The following is a 20747-nucleotide window of genomic DNA, read 5'->3' as shown; positions in this document are numbered from 1 at the left end:
CAACATTTTCTTTATTTTTGTGTTTGTTTCTGTGTTATTTGTGTGAAGAGTATTATAAACCTGTTACAGTACAGTGCTATATAGCCGATTATGTCAGTTGGGTTCCTAGGCTAACTTTTTTGGACTTACAAACATGCTCTCAGAACAGAACTCATTTGTATGTAAGGGACTTACTTGTACCACACTGGTGAACGCTCCAAGGGAGGAACTGAAGAAGAGCTAGAGTACCCCAGCCAAGATGGTGTCACAAATGCCTACTCGCGGTGTGATTTGATGCCAACTACTCCTGGTGGCTCAGTTGGTAAAGAATCTGCCTGCAAGGCAGGAGACCCAGGTTCGATCCCTTGGTTAGGAAGATGCCCTGGAGAAGGGAAATGGCAACCCACTCCAGTATTCTTGCCTGGAAAATCTCATAGACAGTGGAGCCTGGCAGGCTACAGTTCATGGGGTGGCAAAGAGTCAGATGTGACTTAGTGACTAAACCACAAACCACCAATTCAGACTTTGGAAATATATCATTGCTTGACAGCTGTGTGATGATACGTTGGGGCCATAGAACAAGATCGTATCTGCATCTGATGCCACGTGGGCCGCACATCACATGCTCTCCGTGCGCCTTTCACTCCAGGCATCCCTGATGTGATCAGCTGTGCTCAGATGCAATCTGACTGCATGCAGTTGCAGCTGTCCCAAATACACTGCCCACTTCCTGCCCCCAGACTTCTCTGCTACTCTCAGCCCACATAAGATGCTGCAGACCAGCCCTCCTGATCCCACAGGCATCTAGAAGTGGGAAGGAGTTAACATCAGAAAGCAATACTTGGCCAAGTGAGAAAGAAAAGGAGTAAATAAATTCTCCCCTTGTCTGTTCCTCAGGGAGATAACCCCAGGGTACATTTCACACATTTCCTCAAAGGATCCTGGAAGGATCAAGCCTAGACCAATAGCTGTTACCAAAACTAGCCCCAAAATGCAAAGATATCAAACCAGCAAGCTCCGGGAGTTGGTAATGGACAGGGAAGCCTGGCGTGCTGCAGACCGTGGGGTCGCAAAGAGTCGGACACGACTGACCATCTGAACTGAATTGAACTGGAAGATTTAATGGGAGATAAATCCTACAGTCTGTGTTGGAATTCAGGTATAGGATTTAACTGTAAGGGCAGCAGAGCTACAGAGGAAACTGAATGCACAGTCTCAACAGTCTCCTATGTCAAAATCAGGGCCTGATGTGAAGAGAGGGGCACCTTGAGACATAAAAGACTCAGCATGGAGACAGAGCATGGGTTGGGGGCAGAAGAACCCACGTGCCCTTCTCTGTTCCCAGGACATGCATAACTAGCTTGGGAACACTGTGACTTTGGCCATAAGTCCAGTGGAAGCTCCTTTCATCGTAGCTTGAATTATATTTTATAAATATGCAAGTATCTTCATCATATCCAAAAAATTACCCTTAGACTTCTTTTTATATATATATATAAATTTTAATTTATATAGATATATATATAGAGATATCTATATTTATATAGATATATATTATATAGATATATATATCTATATTTAGATATATATATCTATATTTTAATTTTTGAGGAGTTTGATATAAAAAAGAGGGGGAGAACTGGCAAAAGAAGTAACTTAGGAAATTAGAAAGAGCAAAAGCTTTAAAACCATATAAGTGAAGGTTCAAACACCAGCCACACCACTTACTGACTGTTAGCCTTGAGAATATCAGTTTCTTCATCTGTAAAATGAGGGAAATCTTGTTGTCAGAAGTTGGAATGTTAATCAATATAGAGTATGTAAAACTCCTAGCTCATAGAAAGCATTCAATACATGCTACCTGTAACCATTTTTTCACTATTTAAACAATTGAGCCACATCTTTCAACAGTATATGAGCACTGGCAATTATCAATATTGTATGTTTAGTATAAACCAGCAAAATAATTCAATTTACTGGTCTAGATGGAAATTTCCTTACTTTGAGGAGAAAATAAGCCAATTTCTCACAGTAACACTATAGCAATTCCTACCTGACTAATTTACATGTAATATGTGAAGCAGTTAAACTCATTCTTTAACCATAAAGCTTGCAAGAGAGATGATATTAACTCCGGTTCAGCTTAACTTTTATGGTACTAAACTGTCAAAGAATTTGGACTGTTAATAGTTTTTAATAATTGCTGTTGAGGCTTCAGAGCGCCAAAATTGGCAAGAGTGCCATATTACTCTTAAGTTTCTGAGCCATAGCATAACATGGAGCAGACATTTGGCTATTGTCCAGAGAATCTGATCCTGTAGTCAGAAAACAGGTCAAAACATCCACTTCTGTAGCTACACCTATGGCAGCAGACTCTGAATTGGACACTCTGTCCTGAATTTTTCTGGGGAATAATCATGCCCAGGAATGTGGCTGAGAAGAAGGCTTAGAGTAGCCAGACCAGACTATAACAGATGGTTGTATAATACAGTTCAGAAAACTTTCACAGTAAAGTAATTAGCCTCCAACTAATAAAATTAAATGAAAAAAAAAAAAAAAAAAACCTTTCACAGGACAGAGATCCACAGGGGGATTGAATCAGTGTTCTCTAGTTTAAAGGTTCCCTTCAGAGAAACCATTTGTAGAGCATAGCTATAGGGGTAATCCCCACTGAGAAAAGTCCTTCCAGAGGGAATGTGCAATGAAACTGCCAAGTCTCATCACTTACATGAATGAATTTTGAGTATTTAAGAATTAGGTGAATATTTTCTCCACCTAAGAAAGATAGACCAAAGCACAGGTTATTTTAAAAAATCAATACTGGTAGGTTAGAAAAGGATCACTGGGAATACAAAAATACAAACTCTTTGTCATTTTGGAAAGAAAATGCAGTGCCATTCATTCTTTCCTTTAGTCACACATGTTTATGGAAACTGAATTATGCACCAGCATTAGGAAGGTACAGACAAGCAAAACATAGTCCTTGCCTTCCTCCACGCTATCTAAAGACAAACTGATAAAGTATCATAAAACAGATAAAATATCATATAAACAGAATGTAAGAATACTGGGAAAATAGAGAAAGGCTATGGAGTCTGATTGAGTTTTATACATAAAAGATAGAAACAATAAACAGAATTTGTATTGACCAAACCCCAAAAAATTTCTCAGAACACCTGTGTTGGGAACATTCTTAAATAAAATAGTTAACTATATTGCTTTACTAGGTTAAGAGCTGTGACATAATTATGGAGCAATAAAAGCATTCTTTAAAGTATTTTGAGAAAGCAGGACAGTGACGAAGGTTATCCATGTATGATAGAAAGTAAAAGTGAAGTCCCTCAGTCATGTCTGACTCTTTGCAACCCCATGGACTGTAGCCTACCACACTCCTCCGTCCTTGGGATTTTCCAGGCAAGAGTACTGGAGTGGGTTGCTGTTTCCTCCTCCAATGTATGATAGAGGAGCAGGTAAAAAGTACAGAGGCAGTCATTTCTGTAGCAGTCATGTTATTTAATTTGCTTATTTTGACTCATTATTCGGACTAGAGGAGAATATTTGAGCAAAGCCCAACAAATCAGATTCCTGCTTAGCTAGTTTTGAATGGGGACCCAGCAACTCCAATCAAGGGTTTTTCCATCCTGTGCTGGGAGGCAGAAAAAGCCAGTTGACATAAAAAAGACATCAAAGCAGAAAAAGAAACTGAGTTGCCAGAGTAGGCAAGAGAGAAAGAGTGGCCTCCTTTGAAGGTTTCAAAGGCCTCCTGGTAGGTTCCAAAGCCCTAGTTTCAGTCCCATCTAAGACCCAGCTGTCCTATCTGCCTGCATTGTAGGAAACAGTCTTGCCACCATTCCATAATTACCCTCTTTTAGCAAGTCAGGGTGAGGGATTTGTGGTAAATAATAATCAACTACAACACATCCTTCCAGCAAGACTGATCTGTTCTGTAAATCCCAAAATGCCACTGGCATTTTTAAGAAATGCAGTGTATTCTCTCTTTTCAGTGTCCCACCCCTCAAGCCCACCCCACCTCCAACTCAAGTCCCTTTCACCCAGTTTCTCCAGTCACTACTGAGTAGCCTCAATAACGCTTAGATGAACTCCTAGGAAGAGATTGAGGCTGGAAACAAGGTTTTAAGCCTTAATTCACAGCACAGCATCTCCCAGACGCACCACAGTGTAAAGTCTCTGAAATCCAGTGTGTACTTTATATTTACAGCACATCATAATTCAGACTTACACACTTCAAGTGCTCAGTCATGACATCTGGCTGTTGGCTACTGAACTGGCCAGTCAGTGTAATTTTACAGGTTGAATCCAGGCTCTGCCACTTCCTTACTGTGTGATGCTAAATGGATTATTTAACCTCTCCAGGTCTCATAAAGCTGTCTTGTGTATTAAATGATACATTACCTGCAAATGCTTTAGCATGGTCTGAAGCATAGAAAGCTCTCAATAAACTTTAACCACTAATTTTATCATAAAATACAAGGGTGAACAGAAGGGAGAGTCAGAGAAAACTCATAATTTGGTAGACTGCAATAAAATAATTTAGAATAAGTAAAAAATGAATAAAAATCATGTGTAACAGAATTTCTGTGTGTTTTTTAGTACTTAAGAATTGGAGAAGACTCTTGAGAGTCCCTTGGACTGCAAGGAGATCCAACCAGTCCATCCTAAAGGAGATCAGTCCTGGGTGTTCATTGGAAGGACTGATGCTGAAGCTGAAGCTCCAATACTTTGGCCACCTCATGCGAAGAGTTGACTCATTGGAAAAGACCCTGATGCTGGGAGGGATTGGGGGCAGGAGGAGAAGGGGACGACAGAGGATGAGATGGCTGGATGGCATCACCGACTCAATGGATATGAATTTAAGTAAACTCCGGGAGTTGCTGATGGACAGGGAGGCCTGGCGTGCTGCGATTCATGGGGTCGCAAAGAGTTAGACACGACTGAGCGACTGAACTGAACTGAACTGAAGAGCTACTTTGAGATTCAGATCCCATTCTACTATATGAAATTGGGAAATTTATTTAACCTCTTGATATTTCAGTGTTTTCATCTGTAAGATGGGAATAGCACCGCATATGACTGTGGTGAGAGACAATGAGTTAGTAGATGTAAAGCACCTAGAATGAAATTCAAAAGTAAAAACAAGCAGTAGCTATAATTATCATCATCGCTATTTTTTTTTTTTTTACATTTTGTCCATGCCCATGGCATGTGCAATCAAACTTGTGCCCCCTATGGTGGAAGCATGAAGTTTTCACCACTGGACCACCCGGAAAGTCTTGATCAGTATCACTATTGCTGTTGTTATTCTACCATCCCAGATGGTAAATGACAAGTGTAATCTCTGAGTCTCGGGTCCTCAGCTTTAATTAAGTATGTCTTCCTTTGGAGCTTCCCCAGTTGTGCTAGTAGTAATGAACCCACCTGCCAATGCAGGAGACTGTAAGAGACCCGGGGTTCCATCCCTGGGTTGGGAAGATCTCCTGGAGGAGGGCATGGCAAGCCACTCTAGTATTCTTGCCTGGAGAATTTCATGGACAGAGGAACCTGCTGGACTACAGTCCATAGGGTCACACTGAGTCAGATACAACTGAAGCGACTTATCATGCAGCACACACACACATGCTGACTTTTAGTTGACCTAAATCAAACAATCCATTGTGCTTATGAATATGAATTCTCTGTATTCAGTATATAAAACCACATAAGGGTAAAAGTATAATCACAGAACCCTAGTTAGAAACATCCAATTCACAAACATCACAATCCCATTCACAATTATGAGTGCCAAGAAATAAAAGTATGATGTTGGAGACTAGGCATATAAAATAAACAACAACCAAATATTGTCTATTGACCCCGTACACTCTACATTCCCTTCTCTGTTCTCCACTGAATCACAAAGGCTGAAAGACTGGGAACTAAATGTCACATACTCAGTTGCCAGCAGGGTACTGGCTATGGTTTAGTCTACAACACTCAAGCAAGCCAGAGAAGGCAGAATGGGGATAGACTTACTCTTCTTCCTCTTCTAGCTTTAGCAGATATGGTGGGCATCATAAACAGGGGGGTTTAATAAATAGTTTCCATGTTCCCTAGAAATTCACCCCCTTAGGGCTGCAGAGAAGCTATAAGGCCAGCAGTAGTTTCCCATCAGTTCCTGACCACTGGGAAGCATCAGAATCTCTTTAGCCCTTTGGATAGACCATAGCTGTGATTGCCCTCTTGACTTTGGTGTCTTCATTCCTCTCATCAATTTCTGTAGGCAGCTTATTCCCCATATTAAATATTGCTCTATTTGAAATATCTAGAATGATTTCTTTTCCCAGCTGAACCCTAACTGATATTGCTTCATTTCTCTGAAAATTAATGTGGACTCCCAGATCTAGCTGATGTCTCCAAGAGATGCAGGCAACAGAATGTCAGGAATTAACTTTGAAAGTGGAAGTGAAAGTCACTCAGTCGTGTCTGACTCTTTGCGACCCCATGGACTATACAGTCCATGGAATTCTCCAGGCCAGAATACTGGAGTGGGTAGCCTTTCCCTTCTCCAGAGGATCTTACCAACCCAGGGATGGAACCCAGGTCTCTGGCATTGCGGGCAGATTCTTTACCAGCTGAGCTACAAAGGAAGCCCAAGAGTACTAGAGTGGGTAGCCTATCCCTTCTCCAGCAGATCTTCCCAACCCAGGAATCAAACTGGGGTCTCCTGCATTGCAGGCAGATTCTTTACCAACTGACCTATCAGGGAATCTAATTAATTGGCAAAATTTGATTTGAACAACAGAAACAGTAATAATGAAGATAACAGTCATTGCCGTTTCCAAATGACAGAGTAAATAACTTTTTACAGTAAAAAATATCTCTTTTTTATGATGCTCTCCTTAACTTGAGTCAACCTAAAGCCATCTGCTACAAACTGAATGTTGTGTCCCCGCAAAATTCATGTACTGAAGCCCTAATCCACAATGTGATGGTATGTGGAAATGAGGCCTTTGGGAGATAATTAGGTTTAGATGAGGTCGTGAGACTAGAGTCCCCAAGATAGGATTAGTGCCCTTAAAAGAAGAGGAAGAGACCGTAGTCCTCTCTCCTTCCCCAGTGTGAGAATACTGCAAGAAGGCCGTCATCTGCAAACCAGAAGGAGGGCTCTAATCAGACACTAAATTTGCCAGCACCTTGCTCTTGGATTTCCCAGCCTCCAAGATGTGAGAAGTAAATATGTGTAATATATGCTACCTAGTCTATGTAGTTTTGTTATAGCTGTGCTCACACCAAGACACCATCTAACACCAAAGCCCATGCTCTTAACCACGAGGTTGTATCTACCACATTGCACGTAAGTGAGAATCACTGTCGCCCATCGGGGGGACAGCCTCAGGCCACACTGATACCTGTGGTCAGAGCCCAGCATCAGTGCCATCACCATGTAGAGATAACATATCCCGTAACTATGTGCTTAACTTTTTGCTTTCTTGACCACAGGAAACATTAACCATGAGTTAGGATAGTTATTCTGATTTCTGGGAACTGGGAGGTTAATACTAAAAGAATCTACAAGCTCAAAATAAGACTGCATCTAAGATGGACCCACTTGAATGTAGATTGAAACAAATACGCAGTAAGTGTGAATCCCAGTAGTCAGTTTGAAAACCATACAGCACAAGAAGATTTTGTTTCCATCTAATTTAGCGAATATTACCTAAAAATACCCCAAGATGCTCACTCACCTGGGAAAAAGTCCAGGGGTGGGGCCCTTCTCTAGAGAACTGGGTTCAACATAGATATGGTCAAAGCCTCCTGTCTCGCTGGGCTCTGTCTGCTAATGAGACACCAAGCAGATGGATAAAGCAGCTGGGATTAGCACAGAGTGTTCTTGGAGGCTTCAGGCTCTGTGTTTCCACAGCAACATCATACCTGGAGGAAAGCAGCCTTGTGACAGAGCCCGGCATGTTTGTCTCCATAACAACAAGATCAAGGCAGTTTGGCCGTGACTCCTCCCTGTTCTTCCTCAGTAGTGACCACGGTAACTAGTAGTGAACATCCTCACCCAACAGGTGGACAAGTGTCCACCTTGAAACTTCTTTGCTGGTTGTTTTGGTCAGGCTCCCCAGATGCAGACCCTGAGAAGAGGATTTGTGTGATTTATTAAAGACGTGCTCCCAAGGGAAACCAGGAAGGAGGCGGGGACGGGAGGGGAAAGGGAAGGAGACCCAAGCAGCAATGTCCTCCTGGGCACAATCCTGCAGAGAGTAGCTTCAGTCTGCTCCCAGAGAGGAAGTCGGAGTATAAGATTCATCACAGAATTGTCTGCTCCCAAATGTCATTAGTTAAATGTCACCCCAGGAGATGTAATTCCCATGTACTCTCAGCTTTATACCTTTTAGGAAAACTGGGCTCTGGGAGCCAGAGAGTCAGAGAAAGGCTATGAATACTGTCTTTGGAAAGCACAGAAAACCCGGGTTGTGCACAAAAACAGTAAAATGATACCCCAGGGGTTTGAGCAGAGTACCACCAATATCCTCTACACTGCAGACGACAAGTGAACTGTGGAGAGACAGATACAGAAGAAAAGGTGAGGTTGACCATACTTTCTTTCTCATACATCTCAGACAGTGTTTGCCTAGAGTTTTCTAGACTGGCTTTTAACACCAAGGTCAACTGGCAGCTATTGATTACCAACATTGTGCCTTGCACAGGGGTAGGAATTATGAAAACATCAAATAACAGGATTTATTATCCCATACACTCAACTGAGATGTATGCTGCCCAGCCAGGGTCCATGTTTTGGTACAAGCAGCAGGAAGTTAGGAGTCACATAGTTTTTTTGCATGGTCTCAATGATGACCACTTGACAGGGATGTCAAGAGATTCCCTTGATAAGAGGATTCCCTAGAGAGAGAATTCAAGTATTGGAAAAGATACTAGAAAATGATGACTCCTCAACTCTGACATTCAGGACTTCACAGCCTGAATTTGATCCTGCTCGCTCTCTCACTTTCTGTGTGATCTTAAATCTATTAATTAACATCTTTTAATATCAGCTCACTTTTATATAAAATGTAAATGTTAGACTCCACTTCAGGGAGAATGGAGTAGACATCATTTTCTCTATTCTTTCCAATCAGTATGACTAAAAATCCTGGATATTAGATATACAATGAACATTTTATGAAATGACTGAAATGTGGAGAGAAGGTAGACCAGTTAGAAACCTCATGACCTAAAAAATGACAGAGTGGTGAGTTTCATGGGCTTTTTGCCTCATATACCCTAGATTTGGAGTTGAAAAAGATAGCAACCTGAAAACACCACTGAGAACAGACAAATATGTAAATAAAAATAAAACAAAAGCTTGCTCTTTCTACCAAAGGACCAGGAAAGAGGTAATCTAGCAAGAGAGAAAACTTTTAGACAATGACACTCAAGTCCAGCCAAATGCGACAGAAAATACCGTGGCCCCACCACCATCCATGCTAGCAGATGTAAGCAGATGTAAAGTGGGAAGTCTAGACTTCCATCCTTGCAAGGTTGTAATGAAGCATCCCAGCACCACCACCAGGGGTAGAAAGCCAACTAGAGAGCCAGGCAATAACAAGCCCTCTCCTGAGCTGTCCCAGGGAGTGAGTCAGAACTTCCACATCCACCTGGCTGTAACAAGATATCCCCACCTTCCCCACAGGGACTGGTATCAGCAGTATCTCCTAGTGGAGAGTCAAAACATTCCTAATCACCCACTAATAACATAGACACACCACCATGGTGTTGGTGGAGACCTTGTGGGGTGATATAACTCCCAATACCATCCAGCAGTAAAGAAAATCTTTCTCCACACCTTGGGTCTCAGTGGAGACCAGATGGAGAACTGGACTCCCATCTCCAGTTAGAAGCAATAGGGTGGCATTCACAGCACCGTGTCAAAAAGACTATCTAGAACAGAAGGCTTGAATAAGATCCAGAGTCATGTGACATAACACAAAAATGTCTTGTTACAATTGAAAATTGCTCATGATGTCAACATCCAAAAAGATCTCAAAATGAATGAAAAACATCAATCAGCAGATGCCAAAAATAAGGTGACAGAAATGTTGGATTTTAAAATAACCATTGTAAAAATGCTTCATCAAACAGTTATTAACACAACTAAAACAAATGCAAAAATATGCCTTGGTGAAAAATTAGAAGATAAAAAAATTGAAAATTTTAGAATTATAAAATACAAAAACCAAAATAAAAAGTCAGTGAATGGTTCATAGCAGAATGGAGGGGACAGAGAAAGAAGAAATCACAACTCATCCACTATTAGATAAATAATTTAAATAGCCCTATAACTCTTAAGGAAATTGAATTCACAATTTCAAAACTTTCAAAAAAGAAATATCACTACTTTGGGAAATAGTTTGGTGGTTTCTAATAAAACTAAACACACTCTTACCACAGGATCCAACAATCACACTCTTTGGTATTTATCCAAAGGAACTGATAACTTAAGTCCACACAAAAATCTCTACACAGATGTTTGTGACAGCTTTATTCATAATTGCCAAAACTTGGAAGATATCAAGATATCCATCAAAAACTGAATGATACATCTAGACAATGGAACATTTTTCAGTGCAAAAAAGGAAATTAGCTATAAGCCATGAAAAGACATGGAGGAAATTTAAATACATATTACTAAGTGAAATAACCCAGCCTGATAATTCTACATACTATATGAGTTCAACTATATGACATCCTGGAAAAAGTAAAACTATGGAGACAGTGAAAACATCAGGGATTGCCAGGGGTTAAGGAGGAGGAAAGGATGAAGAGGTGAGTCATATAAATTTTTAAGGCAATGATCACTATAGTTTTGGATATATGTCATTATACATTTGTCCGGACCCACAGAGTTAACAACACATGAGTGAACCCGAATGTGAACTATGGGCTCTGAGTGATAATGAGGTGTCAATGTAACTTTGTCAATCATAACATATGTACTACTTTGGAGAAGATTGTCATAATGGGGGAGGCTATACATGTACAGGGCAGGGGGTATATGGCACTCTGTTCCGAATTCAGACTTAAATTGAAGAAAGTAGGGAAAACCACTACACCATTCAGGTATGACCTACATCAAATCCCTTACGATAATACAGTGGAAGTGAGAAATAGATTTAAGGGACTAGATCTGGTAGACAGAGTGCCTGATGAACAATGGATGGAGGTTCATGACATTGTACAAGAGACAGAGATCAAGACCATCCCCAAGAAAAAGAAATACAAAAAAACAAAATGACTGCCTGAGAAGGCCTTACAAATAGCTGTGAAAAGAAGAGACGAGAAAAGCAAAGGAGAAAAGGAAAGATATACCCATTTGAATGCAGAGTTCAAAAGAATATCAAGGAGAGATAAGAAAGCCTTCCTTAGTGATCAATGTAAAGAAATAGAGGAAAACAATAGAATGGGAAAGACTAGAGATCTCTTCAAGAAAATTAGAGATATCAAAGGAACTTTTCATGCAAAGATGGGCTCAATAAAGGACGGAAATGGGAGAGACCTAACAGAAGCAGCAGATATTAAGAAGAGGTGGCAAGAAGACACAGAAGAACTGTACAAAAAAGATCTTCACAACTCAGATATTCAAGATGGTACGGTCACTCACTTAAAGCCAGACATCCTGGAATGTGAAGTCAAGTGGGCCTTTGGAAGCATCACTATGAACAAAGCTAGTGGAAGTGATGGAATTTCAGTTGAGCTATTTCAAATCCTAGAAGATGATGCTGTGAAAGTGCTGCACTCAATATGCCAGCAAATTTGGAAAACTCGGCAGTGGCCACAGAACTGGAAAAGGAGTTTTCATCCCAATCCCAAAGAAAGGCAATGCCAAACAATGCTCAAGCTACCGCACAATTGCACTCATCTCACACACTAGTAAAAATGCTCAAAATTCTCCAGGCCAGGCTTCAGCAATATATGAACTGTGAACTTACAGATGTTCAAGCTGGTTTTAGAAAAGGCAGAGGAACCAGAGATCAAATTGCCAACATCCACTGGATCATTGAAAAAGCAAGAGAGTTCCAGAAAAACATCTATTTCTGCTTTATTGACTATGCCAAAGCCTTTGACTGTGCGGATCACAATAAACTGTGGAAAACTCTGAAAGAGAAGGAAATACCAGACCACCTGACCTGCCTCTTGAGAAACCTGTATGCAGGTCAGGAAGCAACAGTCAGAACTGGACATGGAACAACAGACTGGTTCCAAATAGGAAATAGAGTAGGTCAAGGCTGGATACTGTCACCCTGCTTATTTATTATATGCAGAGTACATCATGAGAAACGCTGGCCTGGAGGAAGCATAAGCTGGGAACAAGATTTCCGGGAGAAATATCAATAACCTCAGATATGCAGATGACACCACCCTTACGGCAGAAAGCGAAGAACTAAAGAGCCTCTTGATGAAAGTGAAAGAGGAGAGTAAAAAAATTGACTTAAAGCTCAACATTCAGAAAACTAAGACCATGGCATCTGGTCCCATCACCTCATGGGAAATAGATGGGGAAACAGTGGAAAGTGCTGACTTTATTTTTGGGGGCTCAAAATCCCTGCAGATGGTGACTGCAGCCATGAAATTAAAAGACGCTTACTCCTTGGAAGGAAAGTCATGACCAACCTAGAGAGCATATTAAAACGCAGAGACATTACTTTGCCAACAAAGGTCCATCTAGTCAAGGCTATGATTTTTCCAGTAGTCATGTATGGATGTGAGAGTTGAACTATAAAGAAAGCTGAGCGCTGAAAAATTGATGCTATGGAACTGTGGTGTTGGAGAAGACTCTTGAGAGTCCTTGGAGAGACTCTTGCAGTCCTTGGACTGCAAGGAGATCCAACCAGTCCATCGTAAAGGAGATCAGCTCTGAGTGTTCATTGGAAGGACTGATGTTGAAGCTGACACGCCAATTACTTTGGCCAGCTGATACGAAGAGATGAATCATTTGAAAAGACCCTGATGCTGGGAAAGATTGAAGGCGGGAGGAGAAGGGGATGACAGAGGATGAGATGGTTGGATGGCATCACCGACTCAATGGACATGAGGGGTAGACTCCAGGAGCTGGTGATGGACAGGGAGGCCTGGTGTGTTGCGGTCCATGGGGTAGCAGAATCGGACATGACTGAGTGACCAAACTGAACTTATACACAATATTACAATGAACTTAATACTGCTCTTAAAAGTAAAGTCTATTTTAAAAAACAGATGGATTTTCTGAAGAATTCCACCAGATTTTTTAGCAAATTCTACCCTAAACCTATACAATTTATTCTGGAATACAGAAGAGAAAACTCTTCATTTAGGAAGCAAGAATTATCCTAATGCCAAACCAGACAAAGTCAGTACAAAAAAAAAAAACTAGACACAAATTTTGCTCATGAATATAGACATGAAAGTCCTTAACAAAATATTAGCATTTATAATCAATTAACATGAAAAAACAGAGAAGGCAATGGCACCCCACTCCAGTACTCTTGCCTGGAAAATCCCATGGATGGAGGAGCCTGGTAGGCTATAGTCCATGGGGTCGCTAAGAGTTGGACACGACTGAGCGACCTCACTTTCACTTTTCACTTTCATGCATTGGAGAAGAAAATGGCAACCCACTCCAGTGTTCTTGCCTGGAGAATCCCAGGGACGGGCGAGCCTGGTTGGCTGCCGTCTATGGGGTCTCACAGAGTCAGACACGACTGAAGCGACTTAGCAGCAGCAGCAGCAGGCAACATGCAAAAAAGATTTATACAATGTGTGTGGGGTGGGGGCGGTGTATGGAGGTGTGTTACTTGCTCAATTGTGTCCAGCTCTTTGTGACCCCATGGACTGAGCCCGCCAGGCTCCTCTGTCCATGGAATTCTCCAGGCAAGATTACTGGAGTGAGTAGCCATTCCCTTTTCCAGAGGATTTTTCTGTCCCAGGGATTGAACTCCAGTCTCCCACATTGCAGGCAGGTTCCTTACCATCTGAGCCACCAGGGAAACCCATGTACAACATGTTTAGGTAGATTTTACTCCAGGTATACAGGTTGGCTCAATACTCAAAAATCAATCAGTGTAGACCAGCAGATTAACAGGTTAAAAGGAAAAATCATATGATCATATCAATCAACACATAAAAGATATTTGATGAAATTCAATACTCATTCATGATCAAAACTCTTAGACAAATAGCTACAGTGGGGAACACCTTCAAATTAATAAAGAACATCTAACAAAACCCCATAGCTAACATTATACTTAATGGTAAGATTGAATGCCTTTACCTAACATCAGGAATAACCCAAAAATGTCTACTCTGACCATTGTTATTCAACACAGTGCTGGAAGCTCTAACCATTACAATAAGGCAAGAAAAGGAACTCAAGAAAAAGAAATTCATAGAAATCTACAAAATTTTTTAAAAGACCTTGAACTAATATGTTATTCAGCAAGATCACAGAGTACAGAATATTGAAAATTGGTTTTATTTCTATACACACTAGCATGACCATATAGACACCAAAATTTTAAAATACGATAACACTGACAATTCAAAAACTTAAAGATTCAGGTATAAATCTAGCAAACCATGCCTGGGACTTGTATGCTATAAACTACACAACTCTAATGAAAGAAGTCAAAAAAGAACTCAGGAAATATACAGACATACCATGTTCATGGGCTGGAAAACTTGACATAGTAAAGATGTCAATTTTCCCCAAAAAGATAAATTTAATGCGATTCCTATAAACATCTCAGCAAGATCTATTGTATATGTAGATAAGATACATACACTAATGGACCAGAACACACAATCCAGCAATAGATGCAGACAAATATGTCTAATGAATTTTTTACAAAAGCGCAAAAACACTCAATGGAGGAAAGACAGTTGTTTTATCAAATGGTGCTGGAATAATTAGATATTCACAGACAAAATAATGGCCTAATTTTCACACCTTATACAAAAATTAAGCAAAATAAATCACAGACTTAAATATAAGACATAAAACTACAAAAACTTTTAGGGAAAAAAATTGAAGAAATCCTTGGAATCTAGAGCTGACAACAAGTTTTTAGACTTCAAGCCAAAAGTACAATCCATGAAGGAAAATATTGATAAACTGTACATCATTAAACTTTAAAAATTTTCTGCTGTGTGAAGCACCCAGTTTTTATTTTAAATAAATAAAAGAAACAGTTAAAAAGATGAAAAAGTAAGCTACAAATTAGAAGAAAATATTTGAAAACCATGTGTCTGACAAAGAATGGGTGTCTAGGATATATAAAGAAAACACAAACGTCAAAAATAAAAAAATATTCAGTTAGAGACTTCCCAGATGGGTCAGCAGGTAAAGAATCTGTCTGCAATGCAGAAGACACAGGAGACACAGGTTCAATCCCTGGGTTGGGAAGATCCCTGGAGAAAGAAATGGCAATCCACTCCAGTATCTCTTGCCTGAAAAATCTCATGGACAGAGGAGCCTGGTGGGCCATAGTCCATGGTGTTACAAAGAGTCAGACATGACTGAGTGAGGAAGCACATGAGTCAAATCAGACCAGATTTAGTTAGAACATGCGCAAAATACATGAAGAGACATTTCACCAAAGAAGACACACAGGAGGCAAATAAACATATAGAAAGATGTTTAATAGCACTGTGTTCAGTCATTCAGTCACATCCAACTCTTTGCAACCCCATGGACTATAGCCCTCCAGGCTCCTCTGTCCGTGAAATTTTTTAGGCAAGAATACTGGAGTGGGTTGCCGTTTCCTTCTCCAGGGGATCTTCCTCACCCAGGGATCAAACCTGTGTCTCCTGAGTCTCCTGCATTGGCAGAGGGACTCTTTACCACTGAGCCACCTGAAAGTTGCTCAGTCATGTCCAACTCTTTGCAACCCTCCAGACTATATACTCCATGGAATTCTCCAGGCCAAAATACTGGGAGTTGGGTAGCCGTTTCCTTCTCCAGGGGGATCTTCCCAACCCAGGGATGGAACCCAGGTCTCCTGCATTGCAGGTGGAGTCTACCAGCTGAGCCACCAGGGCCACCTGGGAAGCCCTTTAATACCATTAACCATTAGAAAATCTAAACTAAAACCACGATGAGATACTGCATTCTCATCAGAAAGCCTAAAGTAAAAAGTACTGAACGCATAAAATAAAACAGCAAGAACTTCTAAATAATAAGTTACATAAACTGAATTCTTGGTTTAGATTGTGGGGAAAAAAATCCAACAATTATTACTTATAAGAGCCATATTGAAAACAAAATGATGTGATAAGACTGAAAATAAGTTTATTATTACATACAGCATTTTGTATGCAGCACAGATAAATGATAGATAGATGACAAAATAAAATCAGCTTGTCAAGTTGAATATTTGCGTAACTTATGCTTTAGCAATACCACCCCTAAGTATATGCCCAAAAGAACCTCTTGTAAAGGAAGAGTTCATGACAGCACTGCTTGTAACAGCAAAAAAAAATTAAAATCCTTTGATAGGATGATATATTCAAATGGTGAAATACTTTACAGCAGTAAAAATTAATGAACTGCAGTAACACAGAATACAGATGAATATGAGTAGCATGATGCTGAATGATAAAAGCAAGTCCCATAAGACTACACACAGTGTGTACACTCTTTTTACAGTTCAAAATCAGATAATAAAAAACATTTTGTTTATGTACTTGTGATAAAATAATTTTTTAAAATAAGGTAATGATATAGCTACTATCTTTGAGGGAAATCAGTGAATGAGATAGGAAGGTGGGGAAGAGAAGTATAGGCAGTTTTAACTGTTACTGTTTTAGATCTTGAGTTTGGTGAAGAGTCAATTTTTTTTAATATTTTAAAAGAGATGAGACGAGCTAAACAGGATATAAACCAGAAGATTTAAACAAAAGATATAAACCAGAAGAAATTCAATATAGCAATTTTAATATGAGACAAAAAAGAACATTACAATATGAAAAACAACATATGGGATACATAGGGGTAACACATATTAGCATCAGGGAACAAGGGCCCAAGAAGATATAATGATTATGAACATACAGGCACTTAGTAATAAAGCTTTAAAATACATAGAACAAGAAATGAGAGAACAATGAAATAAATTAATCTACTTAGAAATTTTTAAGTCATCATTTTCAGAAATTAATAGCTTAAGTAGGAAACAAAGGAGCAAAAGTATAGAACACTTAGTTCTCAGATTAAAACTAAAATAGTAAAGTAGATATGAAATTTATATAACCCATTCCAAACTGACTTTGGGTGCTTTTCAGAACTGTCTCTTCTTTTCATACATTTTTAACATTTAGCCTTGAAAAATTAGAGACTCATTTAACTCTGGTGAAAAGTTTTTGCAAATAAGAAGCAAATATTTCCACTTCCCCCTGAAGCTGCCAGAGAAGCACAGAATATTCTGCATCATAAAACTGACCTGAAAACTTTAATCTAACAAAAGATTTGTAAGACATCCATACTTCAGAAACTGTTGTTATATCCTGGGGAAATAGTTCCTCATCTCTAAGAGGCTTATAACACTGATGGGTTATTTTATAATGTGTTGCCCTGGTGATAATGTTTAAAATGGCATCTTAAAGATATAAATACTTGCTGACTTTCCTTGTTAAGCCAAAAGGGGATCACTGGCACTTACCATGCCTAGGAAAAAAGAGTAAAATGACTTTCAGATTTTCATTTTACAGAGCTTGATTGAAAGCCTCATCTTATTTAAATAAATTAATAAAGCTTGGGTTAAACAAAACATTAGAAGCTACTTATAACTAAATGACAATGAAAGTATCATATATTAAAATCTATGAGATGCATCTAAATAGTACATAGAGGGAAATTTATATCTTTGAATATACTAATAGAAGGCTAAAAACAAATTATTCCTCTTCTTCCACTTCCTTTCACTTCCATTTTTTTCCCCTGTCTTCCTTTCCTGAACAATTCAGTTCTAAATGTATTAGATGAGCCCACTTCTAAGAGATGTAGGAATTTACACCTCGGGACTGGGGAGAGGGTGGGCCATGGTAGCCCAGAGGATGGTAGCCCAGAGGAAGATAAGGACAGGCAGGGTAAGAGGGCACCTCCACCTTGAGACACAGGGAGTCAGAGTCCCATCAAGGTGAGCAGGGTATCCCTGTGGAAGAGCAGCCTGGCATAAGAATGATAGGTCCAAGGAACAGGGCTTCACACAGGGGTAGGCATGATGGCAGAGATGAGAAATTGCATAAGGAGGATTAATCAAATTAAAAAAGGATGTTCCTGAAGTATTCATGAAATTTCAAGCTTTAATAACTTCAGAACCATAAATTCTACAAACTTACAAAAAATTAATTTGAATGTTTGAGCATTTAAATTTCCTCTATGCTTAATTAAGCTTGTACATTTTGAACAATAAATATTTAATTTAAAATTTTCTTTTCAGTCTCTCTGATTGAAGATGGCAAATAACTATATGGGGAAACTAGAAAACATATTATTCAAAATTCAGATGAAAAATATGTGCAAAAGGAACTTAAACAATTAAACTTTTAAATGAGGATGGAAAGGGTAAAAAACTAGATTACATCTGTGATGTTGGATTGGAAACAAAAATATTGGTGTAAAATCATGGTCTTTAATTTATAAATACAGAAATTAAATAGATGTATTGGAAAGATATCTCATGTTCATGAATTAGAAGAATTTTGTTAAAATGACTATACTATCCAAAGCAATCTACAGATTTAATGCAATGCCTATCAAAATATTCATGAAATTTTTCAAAGAACTAGAATAATCCCAGAAAACTAAAATGAATAATTTAGATGGAACCACAAAAGACCCAGAATTTCCAAGGCAATCTTGAAAAAAAAGAATAAAGCTAGAGGTATCATACTCCACGACTTCAGACCATCCTACAAAGCTACAGTAATCAAAACAGCATGGTACCAATACAAAAACAGACATATAGATCAATGGAACAGAATAAAGAGCCCAGGAATAAATCCATGCACATATGTCAATTAATCGACAAGAAAGGAGGCAAGAATATATATTGATAAAAAGATAGTCTCGTGGCCCGTGTGCGGGCGGCGGCGCGGGAGGAGCGCGGAGCGGCAGCCGGTTCGGGCGGGTGGCATCATGGACGAGAAGGTGTTCACCAAGGAGCTGGACCAGTGGATCGAGCAGCTGAATGAGTGCAAGCAGCTGTCCGAGTCCCAGGTTAAGAGCCTCTGCGAGAAGGCTAAAGAAATCCTGACAAAAGAATCCAATGTGCAAGAAGTTCGATGTCCAGTCACTGTCTGTGGAGATGTGCATGGGCAATTTCATGATCTCATGGAACTGTTTAGAATTGGTGGCAAATCACCAGATACAAATTACTTGTTTATGGGCGATTATGTTGACAGAGGATACTATTCAGTGGAAACAGTTACTCTGCTTGTAGCTCTTAAGGTTCGTTACCGTGAACGTATCACCATTCTTCGAGGAAATCATGAGAGCAGACAGATCACACAAGTATATGGTTTCTACGATGAGTGTTTAAGGAAATATGGAAATGCAAATGTTTGGAAGTATTTTACAGACCTTTTTGACTATCTTCCTCTCACTGCCTTGGTGGATGGGCAGATCTTCTGTCTACATGGTGGCCTCTCACCATCCATAGATACACTGGATCACATCAGAGCACTTGATCGCCTACAAGAAGTTCCCCATGAGGGTCCAATGTGTGACTTGCTGTGGTCAGATCCAGATGACCGTGGAGGTTGGGGTATATCTCCTCGGGGAGCTGGTTACACCTTTGGGCAGGATATTTCTGAGACATTTAATCATGCCAATGGCCTCACGTTGGTGTCTAGAGCTCATCAGCTGGTGATGGAGGGATATAACTGGTGCCATGACCGAAATGTAGTAACGATTTTCAGTGCTCCAAACTATTGTTATCGTTGTGGTAACCAAGCTGCAATCATGGAACTTGATGATACTCTAAAATACTCTTTCTTGCAGTTTGACCCAGCACCTCGCAGAGGCGAGCCACATGTTACTCGGCGTACCCCAGACTACTTCCTGTAATGAAATTTTAAACTTGTACAGTATTGCCATGAACCATATATTGACCTAATGGATATGGGAAGAGCAACAGTAACTCCACAAGTGTCAGAGAATAGTTAACATTCAAAAAAACTTGTTTTCACACGGACCAAAAAGATGTGCCATATAAAAATACAAAGCCTCCTGTCATCAACAGCCGTGACCACTTTAGAATGAACCAGTTCATTGCATGCTGAAGCGACATTGTTGGTCAAGAAACCAGTTTCTGGCATAGCGCTATTTGTAGTTACTTTGCTTTCTCTGAGAGACTGCAAATAATAAGATGTAAACATTAACACCTCGTGAATACAATTTAACTTCCATTTAGCTATAGCTTTACTCAGCATGACTGTAGATAAGAATAGCAGCAAACAATCATTGGAGCTTAATGAACATTTTTAAAAATAAGTACCAAGGCCTCCCCTCTACTTGTGAGTTTTAAAATCGTTTTGTTTATTTTCAGGGATACCGTTTAATTTAATTGTATGATTTGTCTGCACTCAGTTTTATTTTCCCTTCTCAAATCTCAGCCTCATGTTGTTCTTTGTTACTGTCAGAACCTGGTGAGTTGTTTTGAATGGAACTGTTTTTTTTCTCCCTGCTGTAAGATGATGTTACTGCACAAGAGCACTGCAGTGTTTTTCATAAT

At 39.7% G+C, this 20747-nt stretch overlaps 1 protein-coding gene across 1 annotated transcript; it reads left to right on the top strand.

Annotated features, from left to right (window-relative positions):
* Window positions 1–19082: 19082 nt before the first annotated feature.
* Window positions 19083–20265, top strand: LOC122696451 (serine/threonine-protein phosphatase 2A catalytic subunit alpha isoform). The gene has a single exon (XM_043906471.1). It carries the CDS (start codon window positions 19151–19153, stop codon window positions 20078–20080), a length of 930 nt encoding a protein of 309 aa, XP_043762406.1. The 5' UTR covers window positions 19083–19150; the 3' UTR covers window positions 20081–20265.
* The last annotated feature ends 482 nt before the right edge of the window (window positions 20266–20747 follow it).

This window comes from Cervus elaphus, chromosome 6 (genome assembly GCF_910594005.1).
Source record: "Cervus elaphus chromosome 6, mCerEla1.1, whole genome shotgun sequence".
Taxonomy (NCBI): domain Eukaryota; kingdom Metazoa; phylum Chordata; class Mammalia; order Artiodactyla; family Cervidae; genus Cervus; species Cervus elaphus.
This window is presented reverse-complemented; position numbering and strand designations above follow the sequence as displayed.